A 25,382-nucleotide genomic window follows, 5' to 3' on the forward strand; every position below is an offset into this window, starting at 1 on the left:
AAGCTGGTGGAAGAGGAGTCAAATACTCTAAAGAACTGCAATCATTTGCAATGACGCTGCAGTATTATTCTGCTAAGGCATACAATTTTGTGCGTCAAAATTTTCAACTCGCTCTTCCCCATCCGAGTGTGATAAGACGCTGGTATGGAAAACTTCCCGCTGAGCCTGGCTTTACTGGTATTGCGTTTTCTGCTATCAGAGGAAAAGTAGAGGCATCAGCAACTCCTGTAATATGTTCCATAGATGGAAGAAGTATGACCTGGAAGAGAAACGGCCCATGCAAGACGAGCATGACTACTCCGATGTTCCTGAAATTACAACTTTGTCAGAGTACAAAAATCAAGCTATATCATACATTGCTGGCTATGTTGCCAAGTCCGTGGCTAAGCGATGTGTATGCTCAACGTGTAAAGGGTCACTCCTGGTAGATTCAGCAAGCAGTGGCAGTTTCCTGCAATTCAAGAACAGGGGTGGCCTAACCAAACCAGCTAATGGCGTTATTGCAATATGTGAGGAGGCTGAAAAATGCTTCCAGCGAATGATTCGCGTTACTTCTGGGAAGTTACCTCACTGCAAGGGCTTGATCAACGCGTTTGCAACTGCTATTCTGTCAAACATGTCTTGTAAATCACCTGCTTTCCCAGAGCTTGAACAAGTCTCTGACAATAACAAGTCAATAACGATTAATTAATTTATTTCTGTTTTTATTTTTTCATGTTGTTATTTTAATAGAAAAATCATTCAAAACCTTAATAGAAAAATCATTCAAAACCTTCGTTTCTCATAATTGAAGCTGGTGTTTCTGAAAACGAAGTTCAGCATTTTGGTAGACACAGTACAGCGCGTGTGATCCCAGAAATGGTATATCTAAAGCCAGGTTGTCGTTGAGTTACCTTGCTATCTGATCAAATCAGTAACGTTAATTAACTCTTAGAGCGCAGATTGCTGTAACCGACATAGCGTCAATTTCAGTGACCGCTAGGCAATTGTACCCAGATAGAAATAAGGACTCGTGCATTCATCTTGTTTCTCTCATTCAATGATATAAATATATTATTGCTCTCATTTGATCACCTCTGCAGAAATCACTAACCCATATTGCTACACATAACACATATTCTCACTTTCACTTTCTAGGATTTATTCCGACTACTTTGAAACAATGAATAAGTAAGAATAAAAATTAGATGGTATAACTTTGATTGTAGCTGTGCCTTTCCATGTCACATGATGCTGAATTTTTCTCCGTCAGTGGTATTTATAGTCACCACGTAGCTGGCAGCATTAGCATTGACATCAGCGCCATTGTTGTGAGAAGATTTCGAATCGAGGCCAGGGTAATTCTGAGGCAGTCTCTGTTAATAACTTGAAGCTGGTGGTCATAGGCGTAGGTGCTTTTACTACCTATAGATACAGTACCTGGAACATAACAACAAAACTGGCATTATCCATTGCAATCATTTGATAGCTTGGTTATTTGTCTACACTAAATGTGCCTGTTAGTTGGTTTTCAAGATTTGTAAGAATAGTTAATGACAGTGTGCGGTTGTATCAACAATTCGAGAACGCAGTACATGAAACTGAAGCTATAATGAGTAAAAAGACAACATCAGCAAGCTCCCTCAGGACGAATGGCGTCATATCCAAATCAAATTGCCATACACAGTAGGCCTACCTGAAACTGAAGGGATAAAGAAGACAACATCACCAAGCTCCCTTAGGATTAACGGTATCATATCCAAATCGAATTATCAATGCCATGACAATTGCCTTAACCCAGTAATTGTGAAAACAGCACTCAAAGCCAGGAATTTTTGAGTAGAAGCATACGTTTATTTACCTGGATACAACGAGGTAAGCAATCTATATCAGGAAGATATTTTCAAATGAATACATACTGTGACACATATATAACCTTATATTGTCCGAACCATCGAAATCGATACCTCCAGGCCAAAGAGTAATCAAAACAGTCACATCACCCAACCACTTCTGCCTTGACCACCAGCTTACAGGGCAACTATCAACTTAACCCAAAGATGGCGGCCAATTGATCACGCAAATATCGCGAGTAGCGCACTCCAGTGTTTATATAGCTCAGTGGTTGTAACCATGTTACAACGTTCCGAGTCACAAGTCAGTCTAACTTTTATATTTTGGACTCGAGTCATTTTCAATTCACCCACTAGTCAAGTCGAGTTCGAGTCATCGAGCGGAGGGTCGAATCCGAGTCATGGTATTATGACTCAAGTCCGAGTCCAAGTCATTGTATTGACTGGTCAGTTTCCTGTTAAAGTCTTGTTAATTCCACTTTTTTAACTCTGTTTGGTGATATCGAATGATTCGCATTTATGATATAGTCATTTTCCTCACGTTTAGCAGTTTCTGTTCGCATTTTCAAGCACGGGTACCAATAGACGAAAGTGTGATTAATTTACTATTCTTAGAAATTACAATGAAATTTCGGTCTTGGCCTTGATTGGTGGATAATCCGCGATTTATCAACGAAAAACTCACATAACTCCGCTTCTACTGGTCGGAATTGACTCAAATTTGTTTTGCAACGTCTTTGAAGACAGCTCAACAATTTCATGTAGTTGGCAGAAAAATTTGAATTTTTTTTTTTAATTTTCCTTTTTAAATTAAAAAATTCAATTGGATTTTCGGAGCCCTATACTTGTTAGAATTGAACCAAATTTGGTGTGCAGCGTTTTTTAGGGTAACTTGACGATTGAAGAGGTGACCGGCTTGAATCTGGAAAAAAAGTTATTTTTGAACAGCCCTGATGTTCATGGTACGATGTTTAATTCGATTCGTCTCAACGGGAAATATTATATTCCGAATTCCGATAAACTTTAGTAACGAGTGCACCAATATGGAACGTCAAACCATTGGCCATTTGGTACAAATTGACTTTCTATATGATCACGTCGTTATTTTCGCCCATATTGCTCTTACTACTTCGCACGAATCGGATTACGCAACAGATGTTTGCCGATTACAGAATTAATGGCCTTCGATCGGTCAGCATCAAGCTTGAGTAGATGAATTAAGGGGGAGCTTTTCACCGAGCGTGATGCACGTGTTCTGATAAATCTAGGAACATGCTGGTTTATGCGTTCCTGCAGATGCTTTGACGTTCTTCCCACGTGCGAATAATTACCGAGACGACAAATTTCGGGTTATTGGGAGGGGCCGTTCACACTTCCACTTGTGTGCCTTGGAGTTGACTTTCATCAAAGTACACCAGCCGAAACTCGATCTGTCAACAGAAGGAGTTCGTGTACCACCTGGGAATAGTGCACTGAACGCTCTCTCATTCGAAGTTGGTGACGTCATATTTTGTGATACGATTGTTAATATACAATGGTCTTTCTTATTCTCTACTATCTGCTGGCGATTACCCCTGACGAGTGTCAGCCGAAAATATTCGGGTTCATTTCAATATGAATATATTATTCAATTGTATATTGAAGTTCTGTACCTCCAAGAAGCTCTTCAGAGAATCATTTTGTGCCTGCATTTCATCGTCGACGATCTTTCTGCGAGCGCAAACGCGAATAGTGCATACTTTCTCTCGTAAGTGCTAATATAGTTCGACTCAATCGGCTAAATCAGGCGTTTTTTCATTTTCAGGTGGGGGTAGACAACAGATGAAGAAATCGTGTGACAATTAAACACGCGAAGCGTGAAGTAAAATTTTACAACTTTTTCAGTTTACTGAAATGTATGACGATTTACTAAGAATGTGACTGCTGGACCCTGGATCTGCCAATGCGTCGGAACTGATATTTTAGTCATAAACTTCCCAAGTGTCGCGGCCATACTAATTATATTTTTGGTTGGCCTTGCAAGTTCACAATCTGAGCAATTCAATTTCGATAATATAACAGAATTTCGATAATATAATGAGAAATTAGCTCGCGGGCTACTCAAAACCTTCTTGCGCGCGAGCAACATATTGCCCGCAGGCCGCGGGTTGCCCACCCCTGATATAGACAGACACCTTCGATAGTTTTGAGAGCCGGAGCAGTGGTAATAATGCGGCTCCGGAGCTGGAGCCGGAGCTAATGTATGATAGAAGAAAGCTCCGGAGCCGGAGCTGGAGCATTGCAAATTTACGGCTGCTCCAAAGCCCTTCACTTCAACCAATTTTTTGTATGATTTGAATCGAATTTTAATATAGTTTATATAACTCACCAACCATCAGCGCAGGCTTATATTGTATCTCACGGATGTGTAGGTTGGCTCATATCAATTCACGTTTGAGGTTTCACATTCTATTCTCTATTTTCAGTGATAACTATATAGATTGAGGCTATACAGTTACTTCTACATAGTTTAGCAGTTCTACGTATGCGTGAGCGATATGACACCTTTTTGCATGTCTATTCAACTTTCGTCCCTATAGATTCAAAATAAAGTCGACTTTCAAACAGCTATCAACATGCAATGACGTAGCCTAATTATGCCTCGTACTTCTAAAAAACCGTCTTAGATTTGATTGTGATTTGACTTGACTCGAGTTAAATCCAAAAATCGAGTGACTTGACTTGATTCGAGTTACTTTCAAAAATCGATTGACTTATTGACTTGAGTCAAAATGTGCAATGACTCGAAGATAGTGAAAGTGACTTGATCCCAACACTGATACAAAACACACGAGCTGGGCATAACTGCATATGCAGATGTATAAGGCCTTCTACGTAAGGCACCACCCCTTCATGCTATCCCGGTTATGCTGAGCGCCAAGCGGGGAAGTCATGGATACCAGTGTTACTAATCAGGTCTTTGGTCTGACCCGGCCCGGGATTGAACCCACGACCTACTGATCATACAGCTGGACGCTTCACCATTACGCTATCTTGTTGGAGTAGGTCACGTCATTCTCTCCATTTGACCATAGGCCGGAACTGACCTAACAAGCAAAAAATCTGAAGTTTTGCATATAATAATGCTGCACGGCTCCTCCTTACATTGTTGGATGGACAGGGTTCCCACCCCTTACCAAAACAGGTAACTATCAATCACTGGAACTTAACCGGTGTTTGTGGGCGCAGTTGCGTTGGCGCACAACGCACCAATGTCCGGGTCGAAACTTGGGAATATTACCTAGATTCCCGTTGAGCCTCCGGGTGCGCAAAGACGAGCGACGCCCCGATCGAATACTGCAATGGTACGTTCCCTAGGGTCGACTAACCCCATGTCCAACTGCTACACATATCTAACTCTCCTCCGCTTCGCCTTGCAAATCTCCCACTCAAATATTTGCTACTGAGACCGCGGGCCACTCATTAAGTTCTCGCGGACTACCAGTAACCCACGTTGGCGAACCCTGATATAGAACGTGTCGGGCTATACGACTTGGCATGCGCAATGACACGAGCTACGTCTGTCAATAACTAATCAGATTACGCCTAAAATTTCTACTTCTTTCAGTGATTGGTTTAGACTACTTCTACTTGACAGTGTTGTTGGCAAAACCAGGTATAGAATACATTTGAAAATCGATACTTCTAATAGAGTAGAAATTTACGTTATTTCAACTTCTAATTAGATGCACACGGTGACTACTTTGACCACATCTGGACTCAGTAACTACACAGAAATTCGAGTAATTTTCCAAGTTGAAGATAAAGACTCGAGGAAACGAAAAATTGTGATTCGACTTGATTCCTTGCAATCCTGCTTTTTGTTTTACGTTAATCGGCAGAAAAGTCTCTCAAACTACGTATTCCAACTCCGTAAGATGCTGTTGTAGCTCGAGCTGCATATTCTGCCTTTTGACGTACCATAACGGCCTGTCTCATGGACAAAGAACATTTATTGAAACGTTAACAAAGTCGAAAGTTCATATTATTACAGAACAGCGCATTTGATACTAACACGATAGTAGTAATGCCCACGTCATACTTCCGTGTTCCCTTTCTCATGGCATGCACAACATTTCATGAAAAATTTTATGAGATAGTCTCTAGTTTGATACCAATGCTGGGAATATATTCCCACAAAATGAAGTTACTTCTTAGTCGACTTTGTCGGGATACATCCAGCTATGATATCAGCATGTTTGTCCACATGACTCTTGAGGGAATCCCTCCGACTGTATGATTTCCCACATATATAACATTTATGATTTTGGACACCCCCATGCAACTCCATATGACGCTTGAGGCCACCTTTCCAAGTAAATGTTATCAAACATACGTCACATTTATGGTTTTTGACACCAACATGCATATCCATATGAAGCTTGAGCTGAGACTTCTGAACAAATGCTTTTCCACATACCTCACATTCATGATTTTTGACACCAGCATGACTATTCATATGATACTCCAGGTCATGCTTTTTATGAAATTCCATCCCGCAGATATCACATTTATGCTTTTTGGTATCTGAGTGCAAATGCATATGGTCTGTCAAGCCAGACATCTGAGTAAATGCCTTTCCACAAATACCACATTTATAATTTTTAACGCCAACATGTATCTCCATATGTTGCTTGAGGGTGCTCTTCTGAGAAAATGTTTTCAGACATATGCCGCATTTATGGTTTTTGACACCGGCATGCATATCCATGTGATACTTGAGGCCACCACTCTGAGTAAATCTTTTTCCACATATATCACATTTATGATTTTTGATGCCAACATGAGTAATCAAATGCGTGTTGAGGTTACTTTTACGACGGAATTCCTTCCCACACATATCACATGAGTAGTTTGTGATATCAGCATGCATTATCATATGACTCTTGAGGGTACTTTCATGAAAAAATTCCTTGTCGCACATAAAGCATTTATAATTTTTGATGCCAACATGCCTCTTCATATGACAATTGAGTGAACCTTTCCGAGTAAATGTTTTCGCACATACGTCACATGTATGGTTTCTGAAACCAACATGCATCTTCATATGCCGATCGAGATGAGCCTTCAGGATAAATGTTTTCGCACACACGTCACATGTATGGTTTCTCAAACCAGCATGCATCACCATATGAAGCTTGAGGCTTTTCTTCCCAGCAAATGCTTTTCCACATATATCACATGTATGGTTTCTCAAACCAACATGCATCACCATATGAAGCTTGAGGCTTTTCTTCCGAGCAAATGCTTTTCCACATATATCACATGTATGGTTCCTCAAACCAGCATGTATCACCATATGAAGCTTGAGGCTTTTCTTCCGCGCAAATGCTTTTCCACATACATCACATTCATTATTTGTGATCGAAGCACCAGTATAATCCATACTAAGCTTGACCTTACCGATTCAAGAAAACCCTTTTACAGCAATATCAGACTGATGGTCTTCAAAGTGGCGACCAATCTTTAGAATACTTGGCTCCGAGTCACTCTTTTTGTGGAATTGATCGCTACAGATTTCACCAAACTCCCTAAGTTGTCACAGTGGAGATAACATCCAAGTTCCAGTATTTTAGGGTTAAAGTTTTCTGCATAAATTGTCGACAGATGGTCATGGTCATCGTCAACTCTAATTGTCAACAGACGGACCTTATAATACTAAACGGACAACTGGGACAAAATGAGTCAAATCTAAATAGTGGAGCTGGAGCAAGCGGAGCGGCATACTATCACAGACTTGGAGAGCTAGAAAATTTTCAGCTTTTTTAAATTAGATTAGAATTATAATGATAGCTATATATTTTTTAAAAGAGGTTAGAATTACTGAATCCACAAAAACTCAGAAATTGAATCAAGATCAGTTCATATAAAACGGCTTTCATTGTCCTAAGGACGAGAATGGCAAATGTCTGTACACCAAGCTTGACTTGTTTCGCACTACACAGTTCTCATTTAGCGTTTTAACGAAAACCTGAAAGTGGATTAGAATTGAAATTAGAGCATAGAAACATTCAACAAATTAGTCTCGTGGTACAGTTCTTCCCAAACTCAGAGCATTTAACTGAACTCACGTACCACCTCGCAATACCTACCCGGACGGAGGTAATTAGCTCTAAAGTGCTGAAACCCAATGTTTAGCTTCATCAGAAGCTACTAGTTCCGGGATCAGATTGAGGCAAATCGTTTGTTGCGAAGGCAAGATTTGGTACTCAGTTCTTTTGAAATTGTGGAAACGCTTGAAATACTCGCGCAAAGCGCAGGAAATTTTATCAGGGAATTGATGTATTTGTTCAAAAAATTTATTTCAACTATTATGTATTAATGAGCTTAAAGCTTCTGGCAGTATGAGGATCTCTCCTGGCTTGCCTAGTGGTTGCACTTGTGAATAACTTCAACCACGGGCCTTATTTGAGCCGCGAGCATTCGAACATACTAGTTTGTCTGTGACCAGGGTCAGTGGATCTGAACCTTTTAGTCTTCGCGGACCCCTGTATACCCCAAAGTTTAGATTCAAATTTGGCTCAATTATCGTGCAACCGTCATCTGCCTTGTGCAAATATTAACTGTAGTCTAGTTATAAACATCAACAAAATGACCACTCTTGAAAATAACATAAAAGCCTACTATTTATGTGGAAATTGGGAAGACTTTTATTAATTCAAAGCATATTACTTGAAATATATGTGGTCATGTTTTGAAAATCTGCACCGTCTATTTGATATGAACGCGTGCCTAAAAATTTATTTCCACGAAGATGGTTCTGGCGAATGTAATAATAAGAAGCAACGCTCCCGATGGCACCTTTGAGTATGATCGGAACATATATGGCACCAAATTGAGAAACCAATTTAAGTGAACATAAATAACATCCAGCTTCTTGGAGGTATAGAATTTCAATATACAATTGATTAGTATATTCATATTGAAATGAAAGAGAATAGTCCAGCATACCGTAGACATTTCAATCTAGCAGCTCATCTTGAAGTTATTCTGGAAGAGCGGTTATGTCAGGGGTGGGCAAACTTTTGAGCTCACGGGCCACATTCAACAACTGAATCCATTCGCGGGCCGCACTATATACAATGGGAATATAAACCAAAACGCAATATTGGTATTTGATTATATAGTGAGGACATGGAGATAATATTTGTGCTTAATTAAAACAAAACAAATTTTGCTTTGATGATATCGTACACGCATCAGAAAGATAGTGGTGGGATTTTATAGGCTGGTCGACCTCAATACCCAATTTGTCAAAACTATAATAGAGATGAAAGTCGGTTGTCCCGATTCTTAGAACAGGATTGAAATTTAAATATGTGAGCAGCGATCTGTTCATAGATTTACTAATTTCACTTTTGGTTCAGTTCCAGCGCACACAATGCTCACAGAATCATAACCATGTTAGCTTCTACTATATGTAGATAAATTATAAATGCCCCAATTATTCGCATAAAGAGAACGAATCTATACTTAAAACACGCGCGAATCGGTTTTTATAAGCACATCACTGGAACAATTAAAACTGGAGTGGCTAATCTGAAATCCCACTCGTGATCCGAATTATGTTAATCTCGTTTTGGATTTCTGTGATGTTTAGCAGTTGAAACCTTTCAAACTGTGTGGGCCTTGAGATCGAGCTGTTGCGCCAGTAATTGAACATAAACCTTACCTTAGAACAGTGGTTTTCAAACTTTTTAAGACACGCCCCCCCCCCCCCCCCCTTATGACGGTTAAAGATTTCGCGCCCCCTTATTGTCATATCACAAAACGCTAGCAACCTAACAGATAATTTGATGGCATGGAAGGTTACGACTATGGTTGAGAGATTTTTAAACGTGAAATTCATACTAAATACAGAGCAACAATTATGAAATTGTTGGTAAATCGTGCGGAGCGCGAAAATTTTTTTCAGTCAAGCTCAGCTTCGCGCCCCACTTCTGATGCTTTCACGCACGCCAGCTGGAGAACCACCGTCTTAAAATTATCATGGTGAAATATACTAAGAAATAGTTTAATCAAGTCCCTGCATTATTTCGATTTTTAGTACGCATTTTATCAATATTTCTAAAAAGTTTCTTTAGACTCCCGCGGGCCGCACAGAACGGTGTTGCGGGCCGCATGCAGCCCGCGGGCCGTAGTTTGCCCACCCCTGGGTTATGTAGATCACAGGAGGAAATGGATTTTTGCCAATAAATCTTTTCCAAAACCCAAACATAACATCTCCAAACCGTAATATGTTGGCATCAGTAGGCTATTCGCAATTCCGCAATTAAAATGAGTTTGCACAGTACAATACTTCATCTCAGACCGTCATTCTGTTTATGCGAGTTATGAAGTTTTAGTCATTATGAAGCGAAACTGCCTTATGATTTCTCCAATTAATAAAATACAAATTTGGTTATAATCTATTTTGCAAATTTGGAGGTTTCGCGGACCACTTGAAAATGTTTCTGCGGACCCCCGGTTGAAAACCACTGCATTGGAAATTCTCATTAAATGGCGACATGGAGCTTTCCTGCGTCGCGCTTGTACGATCTAGTTTTGGCAGGCCCCGGGTTAATTTGATACATAGCAAATAGAAATCTTGATGTACATGTTCATATTTTTAATACAGAAAATTATAGGTCCATTGAAGTTATTCGCATACCGGTACCACAGTTTGGGAACCACTGGTCTAAGTAGACAACTAGAAAATTTCATGGTCTGGCACCAAAGCTGATGGGTGAACGTAGGAGTCCGGTCGGTAATTTCAGCTATGGACTTGGCTATTAGAAACATTTCGCCTGATGACCAATTGGCTAATTAATGATTTACGTATTGTAGTTGCTAATTTTTGGTCAAATAAGGTTGTAATAACAGTCGGAAACGGGCTGATACCTTTCCGGTTCGATTCCACCTCAGCGATTAGTGATACAGTGAAGTTGTTCGACTAGTAATCTAACTGAAAATGTGGTTGTGGTACCTATGCTCATTAGGGGGCGCTTCTTCGATAGTAGGTAGACATCGAACAATGTTCACCATGATCACGAACAAATGTTTCTCATGACCACGTTAAAATTTCTAAACGTCAAAATAAATTGTGTTTTTTCGCCTTGGGATTTGGGCTGGGGGAGAGGGATATTAGGGTTGGGGTGGGGATATCAGTGTTTGGGGAGTATTAGGGTTGAAGGTGAGTTAGGGTATCCCAATATTAGGGTTGAGGGAGGGGTGATATCCCCCACCCCGAGCCCTAATGACCCCACCTCCATCCCTAATCTCATGATAACCTAACCCACCTCCAACCTTAATATCCCCAATCCTAATCTTGGGATACCACAACTTTAACCCTAATATCCCCCCATCTCCAAACCTAATCGTAGGATACCCTAACTTGGACCCTAACCGACCTCCAACCCTAATATCCCCCCTCCAAACCCTAATATACTCCCCCCCTCCAACCCTAATCTTAGAATACCATAACCCCAACTTTGACCCTAACCCACCTCCAACCCTAATCTCAGGATCAGGATACCCCAACTCACCTCCAACCGTAATATCCCCCCCCAAAAAATCCTAATACCACCCTCCTCCAACCCCAATCTTTGGTTACCCAACCGACCTTGAACCCTAAGATCCCCCTCCACGAAACCTAATACCCCCCCCCACCTCCAAACCTAATCGTAGGATACCCTAACTTTGACCCCAACCGACCTCCAACCCTAATATCCCCTCTCCAAACCCTAATATCCTCCCACCTTCAACCCTAATCTTAGAATACCCTAACCCCAACTTTGACCCTAACCCACCTCCAACCCTAATCTCAGGATACCCCAAACCTAGTCTTGGGATACCCTAACCCACCTCCAACCCTAATATACCCCTCCCCGCACCCTAAAATCCCCCTCCCAAACTTTAATACCCCGCCTCCTGCAACATTAATCTTGGGATACCCTAAAATAAACCCAACTTTGCCACCAGCCCTCTCCCAACGCAAATATCTGCCTCTCCAAACGCAAAATCAATTTATTTTGACGTTTATAAATTTTGACGAGTTCATGTGAAACATGCATTGATGATCATGGTGAACATTGTCGGATGTCTACCTACTATCGAAGAAGTGCCCATTAGGGATTTTCAAAAATCCCATTTCTTTTCAAATTATACTGGCTACATGATCAAATTGTAATTGGATTTATGTAAAAATAAATTTAATTGGCTACCCCACGTAATTGTTAGGTTGCCTAAAAAAACGCTACACACCAATTTTGGAATTGAAAAATAGTAAGTAAGGTGGCAAATTCTTCAATTATTATTATTATTACCTACCATTAATACAGATTTGAATCCAAAAATTTCGAACAGGAATAACTTTGCTTCTACTGGTTAGAATTAAGGCAAATTTGTTGTGAATCGTTTTTTCAGACCTAACAATTACATGGAGAAGTCAATTAAATTTAGTTTTAAATAAATCCAATTAATTTTTTAATTTCACAATGTTTCTACAGCAGTGGTTCTCAACCTTTTTGTCTTCGCGGACCCCAATCGGACTGTCACGGGCCACCTAATGCTCATAGGTCACTTTGAATGTAGTTCGATAAAATAGAGAATCTTGCACCCGGTTCTCAACTTTAATACGCAGGTACTTCAATAAGAGCAACCCATATACTATATGAGGTACATGTGAATTTGTGGGTCTCAAAACCTAACAGAATCATACTTCACTGCATTACACTAATTAGGGCGAAAAGCCGCCATTCTAATTCTGATTCGACTTGTGAAATGTTTCTGAGCTCAAATTTTAATTTTTATATAATTTCTAGTTTTACTGAAAATGCCACAGGAGAACAGTTTAGTACGAAACGAGCCAAGCTTGCTGTGCAGACATGCCAAATTTTCATGACGTGATTGTTATCGATTTCGATGCGTAGTCTTGTTGTCACCATTGCCTTATCCGCTTCGTTCCTATCAGTCGACTGAAAATGTCATCAACATTCAAGTGGCCCGTGCAATCTTTCATAAATCTCATGTGGCCCATGGGCCGAAACGGTTGGCCACCACAGATAAGACAGTCCATGGGCCTATTTTTCAATTATCGGTCCTTATATACGAGACTTTGATAAGTGATATACAATGTGTTGAGTGATATGACTTGCTAAAGTCAATACACAAATTGACTCGAGTCGAGTCAGTTTCCATTTTTACGAAGTCAAGTCAAGTCAACCAAAAATTGCGATTCGCAGCTTGACTCGAGTCATCACAACCCTGCGTTATTTAATGAAAGTAAACCTCCATCTAGTATAGGAGCGGTCAACCTTTTCGGCCAAATGAGGTTTCCAGAATATTGCGCGGGCCACTTGAATGTTGATGACCTTTTTTAGTCGTCCGATAGTAGCGAACCCGATCAGTTACCGATAAAAACAAAACGCATCAAAATCAATATTAATTATGTCACCAAAAGTTAGTAGGCCTATGTAGTCGTGTTATAACCACGCTAAGCGCGGAAACTTTTCAAAGTTGATGAACGAATTCGATCAATAATATTGTCACTTGTATATATTCCGGGTCACCTCCTTATACCGCTCGGCTCATTTGGCAGAGACAGGATTACTCCGCTTTTGGACATATAAATATCGAAGATTTCGGCGAAGATGCACAAAGAGGTGCAAAGGTTTTTCTGTGAGCCCACATACAATGTTGGATGCTCATAATTGCGAATATGGACTGATTTCTGTTAATTGGGCGCGTTGTTAATTTTCAGGAAGGGGTTCCAATACTAAAAGCAAGAAATCAAGTGACTCTAATTTACGCGAAGTGCTAAGAAAAATATCAAATCAAATAAATCTGCTAAGAAATATTCTACTTTATCGTCATATACTAAGATCTACGAAAATTGTGGCTGGCCCCTGGTTACGACAATGAGTTGGAACTGATAATTTAGTCATCAACAACCATAATTTTGCAGTCAGGCTAATCAAATTTTGGTTGGTCTTGCAAGTTCACAATAAATTACCACGGTAATTCATTTTTTTATAACAGGACTAATTTCTAGAATTACTTCGCAGGCCACCCTGGCCGCCCCTGAGCTAGTATGATGGGAGTGTGATAAGGGAGACCACCTGATCTAAAAGTAGGCAGATGAAGAGTGTAACCTTCATTTTACATGAACTATAATAACCAATGCAACTTTGGAAATATATTGCGTAGGCTGCATTGTTGGTTGGAGATTTGATAAATTTTATCTGAAATCAATTTGCAAGAGAACTCACGGATATATAGAACGAAAGTTACACTGTGGAATTATCCATATACTACTACACCATCTACTACTCAACCGTTTTTACGCTGGAGTCAAGGTTAAAAGCCACTGGTCAAGTTAATTACTTTACTCTAGTTGCCTAATTAAACTAATTAGAGCGAAATGCCGGTAATCTGGAATCTGGATGTAATCTGACACGTGAAATGTCTCTAAGCTCCAATTTCAATTCTAAGTTTAGTAGGCTGCTCGAAAAAATATTTTTTCACTGCTCGACTCTAATCACTAGGGCAAGTTTTTGCAACTTTTTTTACAGCTGCCGACAGCTTCCTAGATACTTGGAAACTATGCACTACCGTATGATGTTTTAAGCTGTTTGGATGGATTTTATAGTGCAACTTTTTGAAACTTTTCTCTATTTTCCATAACAATTTTGACTGCAACTTTTATCAAATAATGCGTCAAAATGTGAAGGAGTGACTTGAAAACATGCTATAAACTATTTCTAGTTCTATTCTCTTTGATGTGTTACGATTGTTGATATACGCTGTTCTTTCGAGTTCTCTACTAGTTGCTGACGATTACCCGTGACGAGTGTCAGCCGAAAATATTTAGGGTTCATTTCAATATGAATATACTATTCAATTGTATATTGAAGTTCTGTACCTCCAAGAAGCTGTTCTCTTTGATTTGCATAACAAAGAGCTATATGATGTGGTAGCTGCATCTTGCAAGCAAGAAGTTCAACTACTCCTGCCTCTGCCAAGCACGATCGTTTCCGAACAATACGTAAATAGATCGTTTTATTAATTCTGTCGTTTAAAATTGAGGTAGTTTCCCATTTTACATTTTACCGCCGAAAATTACATCTTCACTGGGTCGCCTTATTCAGACTATTGATTTAGTTAAAGTTGCCAAGAGTGAGTTTTTCTGCAAAGCCTGGGGTCAAGTTTGCAGACCTAAGGGGTTTGGGGTGTGTTATTTGACTTGTTTTTAGGGTAGGGGGTTATCGCTATGCTGTGTGGCTTCTTGAGGAAAATTTTTCCAGTGTTCCGTCATTTTTGGCGGTGCCGCCACAATGTCCGTGAAATGGCAAAGTAACAAATTTGACAGCTCTGCAGGAACTAGGCTACACAACGGAATCTTTCGAGTATCTCGCACCTTTCTAGGTCAAAAAAATTATAAATGCAACTTTTATCAAAATTAAATCCAACTTTCTTTCGATTTTAGTGCAACAAAAACTTGCCCTACTAATCACTATAAGTAGGGCGATTTTAAAACGGGAAATTTTGATTTTTGGTTGGAACTATCTGTCCTCACTAAGTAGCTTGTCAAGAATGGAGAAAGAACGTTCAACAGCAGCAGTTGTTCGCTGAAAACACTGAAGTTGTGCGTACACTGCTGGTGACAAACCGTGTTGCTTCATTCTGACAATGTTGTCTAGATCACAATTTTTCATCATGCGCTTCTTGATATAAGAACCATACAATGCCCAGTGCCCACGCAGTCTTGCTTCAGTTAGGATATTGCAGTACCTTCAGCATTAACACAAGGTGTAAAATGTCAAATGATAAGTTCACGAACAGTGCCAACATCTACGATACAACGAAATGCATGTTGCAAAAAATATTCGACTTTGTAAGCAATTTTTACCATTTTTTGACCAAATGCTGCAGTTCTTACACTTGATTCAAATTTGAACACTGAGCACCGGCCTAATAACAGGATCGAACACAACGACAAATCCACTTACGGAAGCCACAGAATTCCACCAATTTTCTCCATAAATATCACTTGCAAATAACAACAACATGGTGTGCAACTAGTCAGCGCTCAGGATTACCGGACCACGATCTGATATATCGACTTCGCATACACTTACTTTGACTACAAAATTTTCAGCAGTTCTAAATCAGATTAAAATTATAATTACAGATACAAAGTTTTTTCCAAATCATATTATAATTAGAATTATAGCTACAAAGTTATATAAGGACACCTTTTTTCTCCAAAGCAGATCATAATTATAATTATAATTACTGAATTCACAAAACTTTGACATTGAATCAAGTTCTGGTAATATCGAACCACAGTTCATTCTTATGAGCATGAGAACAGCAAATGTCTGTACAGCAAGCTTGGCTCGTTTCCCCCTATACAGTATACTATCAGCATTTACAAGAAAACCAGAAATTATATTACAATTGAAATGAGAACAAAGAAACATTTCACAAATTTGATTAGGAATATAGGCCTATTACCGGCATTTAACGATAATTAGTCTAATTAGGCAACTAGAATTAACTAGTTGTCCAAGTCTTCGTCTACAGGCATTTCATTTTCATTGCTTGTCCTTATTATGCTATATTCTACTTCTTTCCATTTATTGTGTCTGGCTCTTTCTTATTCACGGGGTACTGGATTTTCAAAATTCACGTCCAGAACCAGAACTACTCACTTTTCAAAATTCGCAACAAGAACTAGAACCACTCGCTTTTCATAATCTGCTACTACAACTAAATCTAGAATTATTCGAAAAAATGGTGGCTAGTAGGGCTGGCCACAATGATTCGAGTACTGGAATCTGAATCGAGTATTAATTTTAATGATTCGAGTCGAGTAGTAAAAGACGATATTTTCGAGTACTGAAATTACAAGCTCCTCGCTACTGAAAGTTAATTTATCAACGAGAATTATAGTTTTGATGCTAGTTTCCAATGTGGAAGGCTTAAAACACTGATTGGCTGCATCGAAGCATACAAAGCTACAAAGCTTACGTGAAATAACACATTTTCGAAGTCATAATCATCTCATAACCTTGTCACGAAGTGCAATGAAATCGGTATGATCGAAAAAATATCAAAGCATCTTTAATGTGATCGATAACACGCATAGTATTCGTTGCTGTGGCATAAAAGGTACATATTTGAACTTTGACATATGACATTCTGTTATGACGTAAGAATGTATGATACTCGACTCGAAGCATAATACGTGATTCAGAATCGAATCACTCAGGTACTCGATTTTGCCCAGCCCTAGTGGCTAGTTGACTGTCAACTAGCTGGATCGCTAGTCTGTATAAGTCTGCACAGAGTGCATTCTATGCCGTTAACCAAAAATCATGAATTGCTCACTGGGATGACAGTATAGACCAATTTATACAACACAACACAGTGAACAAATAGGCCCGTTCCAAGGTCACGGTATCTCATGAACGGACAATTTCAAATCTGCTTTAAACAGCCCTTTAATTTCACAGTCGAATGAGCGGAAAAAGTCCGATTTTATCATGCAATAACTTGAAAACAACTTATGTAATTCATTCAAAATAAATTGATATCCACTCAGATATCATTCACACTGTTATGAGCAAAATTTCAGCAAGATCCAAAATTTGATGGAGACAAAATTAAATCAATTTTTTTGGTTGATATGACATGAAATTACCCTAAACATCAGAAATCTCTCATCAAACTATATCCTGATCTAAAAGTATTTTTCAAAGCTATAATCCAAGTCCTCTGACAAAAAAAACACGTTTCAAAGAACGGGAGCACTTTGTGTACTGGAGACCAGGTCTGAAATTTACAATACCCGTATGTAAAATTCTCCAGTTGCACTCTACTCAGTACGCCTATAGTAATTTACATAATCCACAGGAGCAACGAGACAGCATATTAAAACCTTCAATCATCACAACATGATACAAGAGAAATAGCTAACAATCAATTAACTTTCAGTAATATCACAATACAACACAACTAACTTGCTATGGTCAGTAGTTTACTATACAAGCCTACAGGATTGATGCGATATGTTCACAATAAGTTCAATCCTCGTAAAAAATTTAAATCTAATTTTTTTGTCATGAAAATTTGTCTTCACAATTTTTTCCTATGCAGCACCAACACAGCAACACAGGCAGCCAGTCTGATTTGAAGTACAGATTCGGATTCTATAGTGAACTGATCTCATTGTGAACAGAGAGAGAGAGAGAGAGAGAGAGAGAGAGAGAGAATTTATTCGGTCCATGAACATTGATAATACACAGATAGATAAATACAAAGCAAAGTATATAACATAACATACATAACGTGTGTAACGTATATAACATATTGACTAATGTTATTGTGAACATAGCCACACCACACCAACCCTCCTATGAGCACAGAAAATGGCATAAACAAAGGAACAATGAAGACACAGTGCCCAATCATAAGATATAGCAGAGCTACTACAGCAGTGGTACTTAAACTTGAACTAAATCTGAGATTAATTGCCTCACATATCGAAATGAATGCAATTTTAAAGTAAGTATGCTACGTTTTCACCGGCATATATTACTTGGAGAGTGCGCAGACAACCAGTTGTATGTAACGCAGTTATTTAACGTATGACGCACGCAATTTCAAATTAGGGTGAATTATTTTCTTCTTCGGGGTTCAGATTGCACGGAGGGGATTATTTGGTACCGACCATTTCGACAACCATCAATATATTTTGGCAAACCATTGACGATCACTTTGGGTAAAAATTTAATCGCCGTCGTTCATTTTGGAAATGCACTTAACCTATAGCCACACGTTGGCAAAAACTTAAAGTGTCTCGGCGCGGAAAGATTCGGCAATACTGGTGTCTAATAGTTCCTCGTCTTGGCATGACATCAAACCATAATTTATGCAATAAAACGATCGGCAATTGTTCATTATCAAGCCATATTGACGAAGGACTTTTCTGCATGTCTAGCTTACTGACTATAGTACCCAACACAGTGACCTTGCGAACACAATTTTTGTTGCAACAAATTCAGCAAATATAACATACGGTACCTTACATATTATTGATATGATATTATAAGATCACTCTGCCTGAGAGAGTCTTTACTTTCATCCAACCAAAATACATAACAACATACCAGACGTCAGACGGCAATGATGGTGGTACAGAAAATATGCATGCTGCGGACGCGACCCCAATTTATACCCTTTGTGACCCATGTTCAAGTCACGACTCAAACTTTAAGAATCCCTGTACTAAAAACCCAGAGTTCAAGGAGGAATAACCAGAAACCAGATCTGGATGTAAAAACCCAGGCGTTGGGTATCCTATTCTAATGAATTTTAAACTCTTACTTGTTTTTTATTGTTTTGTGATTGCTAAACTCATATGTTGATTTTTTGATTACTGATTTTTTTTTTTTTTAGGCACTCGCTGGGCCCGATGATAATCTGTTTTGAAGGTCTTTCAAGTCCTGTGGTATATCGTTTCGGTAAGCTAGTCGTTTCCTTATTGAGTTGCATTCTAATGATATGCCAACGTACTACGCCGTTGCCGTAATTTGTTGACGAAATTCGTCGAGAAGTATCAATTGTAGGGTGGATATAAATTGATGATGGCAGCGAAGTCGACGATGCCGGCATTTAGTATGCTCGTCTGCTGGAAAATCTGTTGCTGTTGTAAACGTTGAAGAGGTGGAATTTGAGAAGCAGCATGTAATCGTTGATGACAAACCGCTTGAATATGAGAGTAAAATGGATTCAGTGTTTGAAGAGACTGTTACTGCTCCTGTTAATGATATTGGATCTGAGATGGTAGTCATGGTACCATTGAAGTCGTGTGACGAGACAGATGATGATGACAGTCATGGCGAAGAAAGAGATGTGATGGAGGAACAATTGGCTGAGGATTGTGGAGGTGAAAGTGCAGCAGTGGCTTCGTCAATTGGGAACGGGGGCTTGGTCCGTGGAGAAGTAAACGTATCCGATGTATTTGGTACTTTGAAGCCGTTGGTGGACTGTAAGATGGCCATTGAACGTGTCAATGTCAATATAAAGGAGCCGTCGCACCGGAAAACTTTTACTTTGAGAGAAGTTTGAGTGAGATGGTGATTGGTGGTTGGGATTTGACACCGGACTTGGACTATGTCCCTGATATTGAGATGTTAGAACTGTGATCTTGATTTGATAGTGACCTGCTATTGTTTATGTTCCAAACCTATAAATACCTGCTTCGAAACTTCAGAATTTGGATTGGTACAAGAATAAAATTTTTGAATGCCTTTGTGCGAAGTCGACTCACATATGGCTGCAGTGTATGGTCTCTTTCGGAAAATCAAAGAAGCGTCCTGGATGTCTGCTACAGACAATTTTTGCGAAAAATGGTACACGGAGGCTACACTCGAAGGGGAACCGATCACGCATTCAAAATTAGCAATCAGAATCTTCATAGAATCTGTCGCACTGAAGACCTTTCAGTATTCATTGATCACCAACAAGCTAAATTTCTTGCACACATAATTCGAAAACCTAATGACAGTGTCGTGAAGTCAATAACGTTTGAAGATGAAAGGAGAACGAAAAAAGGAAGACCCTCCGCAACGCTGATGAGCAATGTCCTCCATCGGAACGACACCGACATCAGGACATTCTCAAAAGCAGCACTTTCAAGGGAAATTTAATTTATAACTTAAATCGTTGATGCTCTCTTTTTTGATGGATACTTTCATCACCTCGGTGATGGTGCTCTAAGTCTGAACGCAGACAGAGCTAGACCTATATATATATATATTGATACCTCGTGTTTGGATTCTGATGTTGGCTTGGTTTCGTGCATGTTGTTATGTTCTGGGGAGCTGTCTGTGGCAATTGTTTTTTTTACGTTGCTGATGGATTTTTTTTTTTTATTTTTTATTGTTGACAGTTGAGTGAACTTTTGGAGATATTGTGGTGGCCTTCTATGCGTTGTTGGTGGATATTGTGATGTATTGTATTATTGGTGGTTGTAGGACGTTGTAAGAAGTCTTGCTTGATCCTATTTCTTTGTACATATTCTTGCCATTTTTTATACTCTGTTTTTTATACTTATTTTTTTATGTGCTCCCTCCTGTCGCTCGTGAGTGATCTTTTCTGCTAGATCACTCAACTTGGGAACGGGGATGTGTAACCGCTCGGCTCCGGAGCCATATTGACTCCGGACTATCTGGTTGTAAGACCTGTCATGCGTAGGGTAACATGCGGTATTGAAAAGAGGAAGTAATTGGAGTTAGTCTGTAGTTGGAATGGAGTTGAGGTTTGGTATGGAGTTGGTCTTGGATTGTCTTTGTGTGGAGTTGTTACTGTGTTAAGTCTTGGATTGGATTGGAAGTGTTGATGTGTTTATTGTGCCTACCTTCGTTGTAATATATCCGTCGAATCTGCAATGTGTCTCTGGGTCCAGTCGAACCTGAAGTAACTTAGCCGCATTCAATTAGATAGCGAAGACTACGACCGAACGGCTACAAATACTACTCAGCACCACAGATTACCGGACCACGATCTGATATATTGAAATTGCCTTTGGGCCAATGTTCCGTCTAATTTATCACTAGTCTCAGCAAACTCACCAACTCACTGCGCGGTCCATTGGACAGCAGTCCGTATAACCACTGCTGGACTCCCGAGTTGCCCGCATTTTTTCCGGTGGTGTGGTGATGACTAAAAAAAGTCATCACTTTGACTCGACTCCAGACTTCCACGATTTTACGGATCTCTGGCGTTCGCTGCGTCGTAGTCGAGTTTTTTTTTATCATATTTTAATACAATTTCTACAAAAAGAAATGATGTCGCTTCGTCTGATTACGAATTACTGAATACAAAATTAGTGATGTACATTTGTACATCTGAAATAGTCGTAAATTTGGTTTGATGAACATCATTGCTTTCTGCGAATATTATAGTGATATTTATTTTTCGAACCACGGGTGGTTTTTTTCGCGCACGGCACAGATATTTCTGTGCACTGCTGACTTTGTCAGCAGTGCACGTGCGCAGCGTAGAGGGAGCATTTGCTTTCGACACATGTAACGGCAATTTTTTCTCTTGTGCTTTCTATGTAGGGTTACCATACGTCCTCTTAAGAGGATTGTCTTCTTTTTTGACATTCTTGAAAGTGTCCTCGGAGGACGCCCAAATGTCCTCTTTTTCGAGAATTTGTCCTCTTTTTGTTTTACATTTCAGCTAATTGTAGCCTATGTAATTATGCATAATTAGAACGACAGAGCCGCAGCCCTTCAACAGATATTGTTTCATCATAATGTCCTAAAGTGGTGGGGACAAAACTAAATCGCACGGCTCTCTGAGTCACGTCATTCTTTCCATTTGACCAAACACAATTTACGACACTGCCTAGACTGCCTTACCAGCGAAAAATTTGATAAAATTGTTATGATCGAAAAGCTACCGCGGTACTGATTACGAAAGTTTCATTCTGGTCGTGGGTTTGGAACCCTCCAAAGTAGACTCTAATTTGGCATACTGACATAACAATGCCGCAGCTCAGGAACAAGTGAGCGACAACTACGAAATATATCTGGACTGATTAATCTGTTTGAGTCAATATCTCACAAGCAGGGTTGTAACCAAGTCACATGGCTCCGAGTCACAAGTCAATCTCACTTTTATAGTTTTGACTCGAGTCATTTTCACTTCACCACCGAGTCAAGTCCGAGTCCAAGTCATAGAGCAGAGGGTCGAGTCCAAGTTATTGTGTTGACTGCTCTTTTTCCAGTTAAAGTCTACTTAAACCCACTTTTTATAACTCTGTTTGGTGATATGGAATACTCCGCATTTATGATATGGTAATTTTACTCACTTTTACCAGTTTCTGGTCGCATTTTCAAGTACCAGTACCAATAGACGAAATCCCAAGAGTGTGGTTACTTTACTTCATTACGAAATTACAATGAAATGTCGGTCTTGGCCGTCTGAGTCTTGAGTCATATGACTTGGTTCGGGTCATGCGCAATGACTCGAGTCCAAGTCGAGTCATTTCCGTATTTTGAGAAAATGACTCGAGTAAGTATAGTGCAACATAACCTACGATATACCAGGTAAGCTACTTTACGATGAAAATTTTCCGGGGGTGGGGATATAATGACAATAATGCTGACAGCTCGCATCTACATATTCATAGTATCAAAGGTCCGCAAACGATCAACCTGCAACATTGTCACGAAGTGCAATGTGATAGTAATAGTCGACAACATACCAAATTATCCTACACGAGTTGTAGAACCGGGAGTATATCATGTTCTTTGCAGTACATATTTGAAAGTTTCGCATCATCCACACTGTCGTGACGTCATAGCGAATGATACTCGAGTTCGAATCAGCTCACTTTTGTGTGATATCAAATGCCTCGCACTCATAATTAGGGCTGGGCAAAATGATTCGAGTACTCGAATCTGAATCGAGTAGTAATTTTAATGATTCGAGTCGAGTAGTAAAACACGATTTTTTCGAGTACTGAAATTATACGGCACTCGCAACTGAAAGTTAATTTACTGACGAGAATTATAGTTTTGATACTATTTTCCACTGAGGAAGCCGTGAAACCTTGATTGGCCGTGTTTGAGCATACCAGGCACAGTTTAATGCTACGAACGTTACTGGAAATAACACATTTCTGAAGTCATTATCATCCAACAAAATTGTTAAGAAGTGCAATGAAATCGGTATGGTCGAAAAGATACCAAAGTATCTTTAATGTGATGGATAACAGGCATTGCGTTCTTTGTGGTGGCATAAAAGGTTCATATTTGGACTTCGACATAGTACATCCTGTTGTGACGTCATAATGAGTGATACTCGACTCGACGCATATTACGTGATTCAGAATCGAATCACTAAGGTACTCGATTTTGCCCAGCCCTACTCATAATATACCCATACCCCTTTTTCTCACCCTTAACTTAGTTATTTGAACAGATAAAAGACGGTTTCTGGGCCAATTTTTCAATTACCGGTCCTGATATGTGATATCCGAGACTTGGACGGGTCATGCGCGATGACTCGAGCAAAGGCTGTCAATGACGAAGTAGATTACACCTAATTGTACTACCTTCTCAAGTGGTTGCTACAGACTACTTCTACTTAACAGTGTTCTTGGCGAAACTACGTACAGAATACATCTTAAAATCGATACTTCTACTTGGAGTAGGAATTTACGGTATTTCAACTTCTACTTGTATGCACTCGGTGACTACTTTGACCACATCTGGACTCGGGTAACTACACAACGTGAATCAAGTCGAGTCAATGAAAAATTGTGGTTCGAGTTGATTTATTGCAATCCTGCTTTTTGTTTTACGTTAATCGACAGCAAAGTCTCTCAACTACGTATTCTAACTGCTTAAGCTGCTGTTGTGCCTCGAGCTGCATATTCTGCCTTTTGACGTAGGCTACCACAACGGCCTGTCTCACAGACTAAGAACAATTATTGAAACGTTAACAAATTCGAAAGTTCATATTATTACAAAACAGCGCATTTGATACAAATACGATAGTACTGACCACGTCATACTTCCGTGTTTCGTTTCTCATGGCATGCACAACATATCATGAAGTTTTATCAGATAATGTCTTCAGTTTGATACCATTGCTGGGAACTCTCACAAAATGAAGTTACTTCATCGTCGACGTTGTCGGGATACATCCAGCTATGATATCAGCATGTTTGTCCATGTGACTCTTGAGGGAATGCCTCCGGGTGTATGATTTCCCACATATCTCACATTTATGATTTTTGACACCTACATGCATATACATATGAAGCTTGAGGCAAGACTTCAGAACAAATGCTTTTCCACATACCTCACATTTATGATTTTGGACACCAACATGCATATCCATATGAAGCTTGAGGTAAGACTTCCGAACAAATGCTTTTCCACATACCTCACATTTATGATTTTTGACACCTGCATGCCTATTCATATGATACTCGAGGCCACGTTTTCTATGGAATTCCATCCCGCAGATATCACATATATATTTTTTGATATCAGAGTGCATATGCATATGCATATGGACCGTCAAGCCAGACAACTGAGTAAATGCTTTCCCACAAATACCACATTTATAATTTTTAACGTCAACATGTGTCTCCATGTGCTGCTGGAGGGCGCTCTTCAGAGAAAATGTTTTCAGACATATGCCGCATTTATGACTTTTGATACCTGCATGCAGGTCCACATGAAGCTTGAGGCTACCACTCTGAGTAAATCCTCTTCCACATATATCACATTTATGATTTTTCATGCCAGCATGAGCATTCTGATGAGTCTTGAGGTTACATTTATGACGAAATGCTTTCCCGCACAAATCACATGTATAGTTTTTGATATCACCATGAATTTTCACATGACACAGGAGGGTCCATTTACGAGAAAATTCCTTGTCGCACATAACGCATTTATAATTTTTGATGTCAACATGCATCTTCATATGAAAATTGAG

General features: G+C 39.5%; 2 protein-coding genes and 1 long non-coding RNA gene across 3 annotated transcripts in view; 1 reads left to right on the plus strand and 2 right to left on the minus strand.

Annotated features, from left to right (window-relative positions):
* Positions 1 to 11,167, minus strand: part of LOC145435202 (uncharacterized) — a 129,123-nt gene extending 117,956 nt beyond the window's left edge. Inside the window, exon 1 of the mRNA XM_080312530.1 lies at positions 11,117 to 11,167. The gene's annotated coding sequence lies outside the window, so the exon portion shown is untranslated. The remainder of the gene's footprint in view (positions 1 to 11,116) is intronic.
* The window catches only part of LOC145435257 (uncharacterized), a 344,196-nt gene that overhangs the window by 198,695 nt on the left and 120,119 nt on the right, over positions 1 to 25,382 (plus strand). The window lies entirely within an intron of this gene.
* LOC145435194 (uncharacterized) lies at positions 5,807 to 7,537 on the minus strand. The gene has a single exon (XM_080312520.1). It carries the CDS (start codon positions 7,255 to 7,257, stop codon positions 6,019 to 6,021), a length of 1,239 nt encoding a protein of 412 aa, XP_080168646.1. The 5' UTR covers positions 7,258 to 7,537; the 3' UTR covers positions 5,807 to 6,018.

The sequence above is a fragment of the Botryllus schlosseri genome, chromosome 3 (assembly GCF_051294905.1).
Source record: "Botryllus schlosseri isolate E-star chromosome 3, Bs_hap1, whole genome shotgun sequence".
Lineage (NCBI taxonomy): Eukaryota > Metazoa > Chordata > Ascidiacea > Stolidobranchia > Styelidae > Botryllus > Botryllus schlosseri.

Bases quoted from the DNA above. Each gene is read 5' to 3' on its own strand.
- LOC145435194 (XM_080312520.1), bottom strand. From the start codon at position 7,257: ATGGATTATACTGGTGCTTCGATCACAAATAATGAATGTGATGTATGT.